At 60.5% G+C, this 8,442-nt stretch overlaps 1 protein-coding gene across 1 annotated transcript; it reads left to right on the forward strand.

Annotated features, from left to right (window-relative positions):
* Positions 1–4,337: 4,337 nt before the first annotated feature.
* IRX3 (iroquois homeobox 3) lies at positions 4,338–7,966 on the forward strand. The gene is made up of 4 exons (XM_075160718.1): positions 4,338–4,559; positions 5,123–6,254; positions 6,816–6,882; positions 7,617–7,966. Exons 1-4 carry the CDS (start codon positions 4,338–4,340, stop codon positions 7,669–7,671), a joined length of 1,476 nt encoding a protein of 491 aa, XP_075016819.1. The 3' UTR covers positions 7,672–7,966.
* Positions 7,967–8,442: the final 476 nt, after the last annotated feature.

Here is an 8,442-nt window from a genome sequence, read left to right on the forward strand (position 1 = left end):
TCATTTTAGCTCCCCAAACCTTGAAGGAAAGGCGCGCACGCACTCCCGTCCCCTTCTCCTCTCCTCCCCCTTCTGAAGAAACCTGCAACGGGAACGGAGACAAAACAGTCGCCGAGGCTCGAGGAATGTCTCCCTTTAATAGTTTACTAATAATAACAATAATAATAAAAAAAGTTGACGTTGGCTGCAGAGCGCAGATTGGCAGTGGCCTCGTCCCAAAGCCTTAACATGAAGGGTCATTAATTGTGTTTTCTTTCCAAATCATATGTCACTGCAATTAACAGATTCTGATCAAGAGACTCCTTTCAGATTGATTCCATATGTGATAAGGAATGTGCAGCTTGTTATCTATCTGTCGCCTTGGAATTATGGAAAAGCTTCAAACGTGTAATTTGAAGAGTCTTTTACCCAGCGCTTTGATCTTTCCCTCTATTTTTTTTAACTCTTTTTTAACTGCGGCCCTTCTCCTAATCCCACGTGTTTGTTTATCCCCCTTCCCTGCGTGGCTGCGCCCCGTCCCCACGCGTTCCGCCGCAGCTCCCACGCGGCCCGGACCCCGGACATCCCTCGGCCCGGCAGCAGCCTGCTTGGGCCCGCAGCGCCCCGACAGCTCTCCCGCAACTTCCAGCAGCTCCCGCAACTCCGGGGCCGGGCCCTGCGGCAGGGGGAGACAGCCCCGGGCCGGGGCCACCCCCGGGCCGTGTCCCCCGGTCCCCGCCGTCGCCCGTGACCTGGCGGAGAGGGGCGCGGCGTGAGCAATAGGAACGCGGAGCGGGCTCCAGGGGCGTCGGGGCCGGCGCGATGGTGCCCACGGACTGTGTCCGGCGGCACCTCCTCCCGGCGGGGCTGGTCCCGCAGCCTCGGAGCCGGCTGCGGACACGGGGAAGCCCAGCTGCAGCCGGAGGGAGGGTCGGTTTTAGCCCGGCGACCGTGTGAGCCAGCCGGGAGAGGAGGGAGGCGAGGCCGGGGGCAGGGCGGGCGGGTGGGGGTGTGTGTGTGTTTGGGGTAATAAATCAGGAGCCGCTCTCCCAGCTCTGACAGGTCCCGGCCAGAAGACACGTGTCTGTCCGGCCCGGGAGCGCTCCGCCGCCGGGCTCCCCCGGGGCGGCGGCCGTCGGGCCCCGCGCGGCTCCCCCCGGAGGACGGGCCGGCTCCCGCCTCCCCTCGCATCCCCCTTCGGCTCGAGCCAGGCCTTCGCTCTCCCTCCTACTCGCTCCCCGTCCACGGGGAAGGCGCTTTGCTCCCTTCCCCGCCGCCGCCCCCCGCTCGCCCTGCCCGGCTCTGCTCCTCGCCCAGCCCCGGGCTCGTCCCGTCCCCGCAGCGACCCTCCCGCTGCCACAGGCGTGCTGCGCTTCTCGCCGTGGACATCGCTCCCGCGCTCCGCCCTGCCCCCGGGAAGATGTCTCTTCTCCTCCCTCTCCCCCACCCTTTGCTGTCTCTCCGCTTTTTTTTTCCTCCCCCCTCAGCAGAACTGCATCCCCGCCGATTTCTCCTCCCGTCCGGTTGGTCCGGCTACGTTTCCTCTCCGTTTCTTTCCCATTAATAAACCATCCCTCACCCTCACCCTGACCTGGATCCGTTCGCAGCCATAAATTTCTCGCCTTCCGTGTCTCCCTCCCGGCTGCCCACCGACACTTCCCCGCGGCAGCCCCCCACGGCCCCGGGGACCCCCCGCTCCCGCATCGCCCCGGCCGCTCCCACCCCGGCCCCGCCCGCCGCTGCCGGCGGCTCCCGCGGGGGACGAACTCATATCGATTGTGCTGTTGATTAAAAATCACAAAATAATGCTGCCAGCTTTGACGCTCCGAGCCAGACCTGCAGCCACAAAAAGATGGGTCCGGTTACGTGGGACACGCGTGTGCCCCCGTGCCCGCCCGTGGGAGGCACAGCCCGGCTGTAGCACCAGCGTGGCGAGCACGACTGCATCAAACGGCGACTGATTTGTTCGATTTTTCATATTCGTCCCTTTTCCCTCCGAGGCAGGTATTTTTAAAAGTTGTGGTCTGCATCCAAACTCTCCCCCGACCCCTCGGCATCGCATCTCCCCAGCCGAGCGCTTCCGACAGAAAAGTTTAAAGTAAATCAGGACGTGGTGTTCGCCGCCTGCTTTCCTTTTGAATTAAAAAAGAAATAAACTTATAACTGAATTTAATATTGTTATCTCCGTTGCATTATACTATCAAAAGCTATTACAGGAGCAACGTCGAATAGAAGAAAATAAATTCCTCCAACCCAGAGTTGTTTTTGCACTAGATTAGCAGATAGGAAATGCTATAAAGATGAACTTAATACGATTAGAGATGTTTCCTACAGATTTTCATATATTGATTCAGGGAATTTTAATTCTGGAGCTTGCTTTGCTATAATCCGCATTTATTACAAGCTGATATAGTTTTATTATAGTAAGCTATCAAGGTCGATTCCTTTAACTGCATAATCTGACATGAATTTCATTTTTAAAGAAATGTAGCTATAAAAATCCATACTGTGGGCACAGTGGTTATATTGTACCTAAATCATATTTTAAAGGCAATAAATCCAGAGAGTATTTAGGAAGAGGGGAATGTGGTTAAACGGCTCTCCTCCAGTCTCAACTCCTCAAAAGACCCTTCAAACTTTTTTTTTTTTTTTTTAAAAGCACCGAGTATTTTAAAAAGCAGATAACGAGGGCAGGTTCACGTGCCCCCTCCCTCCCCTGCTCGCAGCCACAGCCCCACAGGTTGTACGAACTTCCCGCGCCCCGCTCCCGCCTCTCCCTCCGCAGGGCAGCAGCGAAGCCGGGCGCACGGGCGCTGGCCAGAGACGCGCCGTGATTGAGCTGTATTTTCACCACTCTTAAAAGGCTAAATTGCAACTCACAGGCTGGTTTCAGAGAAGGAGCGGGAGGCGGGAAAAAAAGCAAACCGAAATTTAAAATGCGTTGATCATAAAAAAACCTTATTCGGTAATTAAAACGTATCTCGACTCCTTCCCAATAGCTCCTTACAAGCCCGTGCCACTGCTCCCTTTGCAAATGTTGCACGTACCAGGTACTTCCTTCTAAGCCTTGTAGTGATTCAGAACAGAGGGAATAAGCAAAATGATCATAAATTTCCTAATTAGAGATTTCGCACCAAGACAAAAAGGTGTTAATGAGTTTAATTCCAGTGCCTGTCATTGTCCCTTTTTTCACACCACTTATTTACTAATGGCCCAGAGGGCTGCTCCCGTCTCTCCTTTGTTAAGATTTTAATTTGCCTTCTTTTCTGCCTTTGATGTAAAATTGTGACCTACAACTCTTTGAAGTCCCTTATTAGGAGGAAAATTAACTTAGCTTTTCCACTGTATCTGCCCACTGTTAGCCCAGACAAAATGTAGAGGACTCCTTAAAGATTCAGTACATTAGGAAAATTTTCAAGGTAGCTCTGGAAATGCAAATTAAAAAAAAAAAAATTCTAATAGACTTTTAAATCTGTATTAGGAGATGGAACCCTCGCCAGGGCCGGAGCGGGGGAAGGGAAGGAGGGAATATCTTAATAAAGAAAACAAAATGAACCCGGGCAAGGAAAGGCTGTAAATTTGAAAACCTGAAAAGGGGGACTGGGGGCGGGAGCCTTTATTTTTAAATGTCACAACTTTTTCCTGTCCCTCTCGTGTGCCGCTCACAGCTGACACCCTGGCTTCCTATGCTCCAGGGGAGGGGGGGGGGGGCCTATGAAAGAAATTATATCTAAATCTATCTCTATATAATTAGAATACCATGAGGCAGGGTTAAACCTTTGTAAAACACACAACTGATTGGCGATCGCTAAAACGAGATTTGAAAGCAACTCAAATAAAAGATCGCGACGTCAGTAAACAGATTTAGGAAAAAAAAAAAAAGAAGAAGGAAAAAAAAAAGCAGCTAGTGACAAACCCGGCGAGAGCGAGCTCTGGGCATGAGAGAGAGAGGGAGGCAGAGGGAGAGAGAGAGACTTAAAAGAAATAGGAGGGGCTTGTGAGAGACTAGAAATGTCAATCAGAGCCCAGAGTCCCAATAATCTCAGGCAATCTGTTAGGACCTGACCTGGGTCCACTCAGATCAATAGGAAAAGTGAGAGAAGAAAGAAGCGATCGGATCGTTTACCGCGGCGGCCGAGGACAGGAGGGAGCCCGCGGCCTCCGCGCACCCCCGGCTCCCCCCCCATGTCCGCCGGAGTTTGCGGGAGCCGCTGAAAGTGCGGGCGGCCGGCGAGGGCGAGCGACCCGGCTGCCTCCTCCGCTCCCGGCCCTGCTACTTTCTCCCCTTTCTCTCCCTTCTTCCTCTCTTCTCCCCCCCCTCCTCCTCCTCCCCCCTCCCCTGCCCCCGCTCCCCCACCATGTCTTTCCCCCAGCTGGGCTACCAGTACATCAGGCCGATCTACCCGGCGGAGCGCCCGGGCAGCGGCGGCTCCCGCGGCGGCGCCGAGCTGGCCCCGTCCGGGACCCTCTCCAACGTGCTCTCCTCCATGTACGGCGCGCCCTACGCCGCCGCCGCCGCCGCCCAGGGCTACGGAGCCTTCCTGCCCTACGCCGCCGAGCTGCCCATCTTCCCCCAGCTGGTAAGAGGCCCCCCCGGGGCTCGCCGCTCGCCCCCCGGGACGCTCGGGCCGGGGCCGGCCCGGGCGCCGTTCGTGCTGGGGATCGGCCCGGGGGCCGCCGGGGCAGACGCCGGGAGGGCTGCCAGGGGAGACGGGGCGTTATCGCTGCCCTGCCCCGGGAGAGCCGCCGGAGAGGGGCAGGGCTGGAGCGGCGACCCCGCGGCTTCCCCCCGCTCCGCCCGCAGGGTTTGACGGCTGCGGTGGCCGGCCCCGCCGCGCACACGCAACCCGGGGAGCCGGTCCTCCCTCCCGGGCCCCCCGCGGGCACCCGCCGCCCGCCCGGGCCGGGGCGCAGCCGGCGGGGCCCGGGTTGCCGCGGCCGGAGCGTGCCCGGGGCGGCGCGGCCGGGGCCGGGGCCGGAGCCGGGGAGCGCGGCGGCGCGGGGAGGCGGCTCGGGCCGGCCGCCGCGCTGGTGCCGGGCGGGCTCTGCCCCCGGTAACGGCGGCGGGGAGGCGGGATGGAGGGGCCCCGGGCCGGGCCCGGCGCGCCGTCTCAGCCGGGCCGCCCCTTCCCTCTCGCTGCAGGGCGCCCAGTACGAGCTGAAGGAGAGCCCGGGGGTGCAGCACGCCGCCTTCCCCCACCACCATCCCGCCTTCTACCCCTACGGGCAGTACCAATTTGGGGACCCGTCGCGGCCCAAGAACGCCACCCGGGAGAGCACCAGCACCCTCAAGGCCTGGCTCAACGAGCACCGGAAAAACCCCTACCCCACCAAGGGCGAGAAGATCATGCTGGCCATCATCACCAAAATGACCCTCACCCAGGTCTCCACCTGGTTCGCCAACGCGCGGCGGCGGCTCAAAAAGGAGAACAAAATGACCTGGGCCCCCCGCAGCAGGACGGACGAGGAGGGCAACTCCTACGGCAGCGACCACGAGGGGGAAGAGGACAAGAGGGAGGACGAGGAGGAGATCGACCTGGAGAACATCGACACCGAGAATATCGAGAGCAACAAGGACGAGCTGGAGGACGAGCTGCAGGACGCCGACCTCCTGCACTCCGACTCCAAGACGGACTCGGAGGGCTCCGAGGGCTTCGAGGACCTGCCCGGCTCCGAGGAGCGCTACCTCAAGGCCGCCGAGGGGGATCCGCACCACCTCCGCCACCACCACCTCCACCACCACCACCACCACCACCACCACCACAAGTGCGAGCTCCCCGCCGCCGCCGCACCCCCCGCCGGCCTGGAGCCCCTCAAGCCGCCCCTCCAGCCTCCGCCGCACCACCTCTCGCCCCCCTCCTCCGCCTCCTCCTCCGCCGCCTCCTCCCCGACGGACGGCGCTTTGGCCGGCACCCTGCCGAAGCCCAAGATCTGGTCGCTGGCCGAGACGGCCACCAGCCCGGACAACCCCCGCAAGTCTCCCGGCGGCGGCTCCCCGCCGGCGGCCGCCCCCCAGCCGCTGCCGCTGCCCCCCCCGCCGCCCCCGCCGCCCCACAGACTCGTCTCCTCCTGCCCCCTGGGCAAGTTCCCCAACTGGACCAACCGCGCCTTCCCGGCCCACCACCACCACCACCACCCGGCCCCGCACCCGCTGGCCTTACTGAACACTCCCCACCTGCTGGGGCTGGGGGCCGCCCCCGCCGCCCCCCCCGCCGCCGCCGCCGCCTTCCCGCGGCCCGCGGACCAGGCGCAGAGCGCGGAGCCCGCCGGAGCAGGTGACCGCTGAGGGACGCGGCGGGGACGGGACGGGACGGCGGCCGCCGCGGGGGGCTCGGCGCTGCTGCGCGGTGCTGCGCGGTGCTGCGCGGAGCGGCGCGGCGCGGGAGGCCCCGCGGGACCTCGTGCGTGGGGCCGAGGCGGGGGGCGCCGGTCCCGCGGGTTTCTGGCCGTGCCCGCGGCCCGGTGCGGTGCGGCCGTCGGGGCGCAGGTGGCGGCCGGCGGGCGGCCGCGGGGCCCCCGGGGGCGGCGGCGGCGGGGTGGGCCTCCTCGCCAGGTTAGTCTAAAACCCCGAGAATTACCTTCCTCCGGCGGAGATAATTTTTGTTGCTGTTGTTGTTGCTGCTCAAATCGTCTTTGCGGGGAGGCCCCGGCCGTCAGGCTTGCTCCGGGGTCGCTTTATTCTCCTTTTGCCGGTCACTCCTGCGGCGAAGCAGTCGTTTTGTCGCATTTGCAACTTGCTAAGCAGCGATCTGAAGTCTAGGGGCTTAAGTCAGGGATGGGGGGAATAAAACGGGGGCTATAAAGGAACTTTTTTTTTTTTTTTCTTCTCTTTTTAGATCGATCTAGTGCCTTGGAAGTAGAGAAAAAGTTAATAAAGACAGCTTTCCAGCCAGTGCAGAGGCGGTAAGAGATTGCTTCCTCAGTCTCCTAAGGATATGTGGAGGGAGTTGTAAATGGTTAGCTTATTTTCTCCGCTTCTTTAGTTCCCTTTCCAGGGCGGTTTCTCGTTCTTCCTCTGCGTGCGTGGTGGGTTACTCTGATTATATACATATTTTTTTTTGCTGTTCTCTCTTCTGGACTTGGCGAGCGATCCCCGCGGGCGGGCCGGGCTGCGCTCGGCGGCGGCGGGGCCCGCGGTGGCGGTGCTCGGGGCCGGGTCCCCGGGCGGGCAGGGCGGGAGCGCAGCGGGACGGGACGGGACGGGACGGGACGGGCAGCGCCGGCCTCCCCGGGCTCCGCGGCCTGTCCGGGGCGCGAGCAGCCCCCGCCGGTGTGGCCGAGCCTGAGGGAGAAATAGAGCGGCAGTGGGAAGACAATGAATTAAAACAAAAAGACCCCGGCTAGTGCGAAAACTTCAGAGCTGAGCCTTGCTGTCCCGGGTTTGGCGTGGCAGTCGCCGAGATCAGTTACTCTTTTGACTGACTGAAGCCACGGGGATCGGGCCCGCCGTATTTTCCTGGCTAAATAAATTTGCTCTAAGTCACTCTGAAAACTTTTTATATTTAGAAATCTATTTTTTAAAAAATAACAACAACAACAACAAAACCAGTGCTACCTACAGTTAAAAATATTGTGCCGGCCCAATCTGACTAGAAATCCTATTAAATATTTTTTTTTCTGTGTCATTTTTTTTCCAGGCCCCAGAACCAACTTGATGCCGCTATGGTTCTATCGGCGTTGTCATCATCATAGTTAATTTTTTATTGTTGTTGTAATGATTGTAAAAAATCTCTGTATAGTTACAACTTGTAAGCATGTCCGTATATTAAAACTAAAAAGGAAAAAAAATACCCGCTTCTGTACTATCATCTGGATTAGCTGAGTTTGTGAGGTTTTTTGGAAGTCCAGTGAGAATTAGGTGTTTCGATTTTTTTCGGTTGTTGTTTGTTTTTGTACATACAGTAAAAATGTACATATGTGTGAACCAAATTGTACAAGAAAGTATATATTTTTGGCTAATAAATAAACTGTTGCCACTTTGACTACACTCTCTCCTCCCACCTCTGGAGTTATTTCCCCCCCCGCCGGTTGCTGTTTTTTCCGCGGCAGCCGAGGCCGCGCTGGGGCCGCGGCGGCAGCGGCGCATCCCCGGGCGGAGCGCGGGCCGGCGGTGCCGGGGCCGCCCGGAGGCGGAGCGGGTCTTTGCTGTGGCAGCAGCGGCGGGGCCGGTCGGCGGCGGCGGGGCCGGTCGGCGGCGGGGCCGTCGGTGACGGGGCCGGTCGGTGGCGGCGGGGCCGGGCCGGTCAGCGGCGGGGCCGGTCGGCGGCGGCGGGGCCGGGCAGGGCGGGCGGCGGCCCGGGGCGGGCGGCCCTTCCTGCGGCGGCGGCGGCGGGACCGAACGCTGGAGCCGCAGCGCCCCCTGCAGGCGCCGCCGCCGCGTCCCGGTGCCGGTGCCCGGCGGTCGGTGGCGGCGGGGCGGGGGGTGCGGGTCCGGGTGCTGATCGGGGGGCAGCGCCCCGCCCC

The sequence above is a fragment of the Calonectris borealis genome, chromosome 12, assembly GCF_964195595.1.
Source record: "Calonectris borealis chromosome 12, bCalBor7.hap1.2, whole genome shotgun sequence".
Classification (NCBI taxonomy): Eukaryota; Metazoa; Chordata; class Aves; order Procellariiformes; family Procellariidae; genus Calonectris; species Calonectris borealis.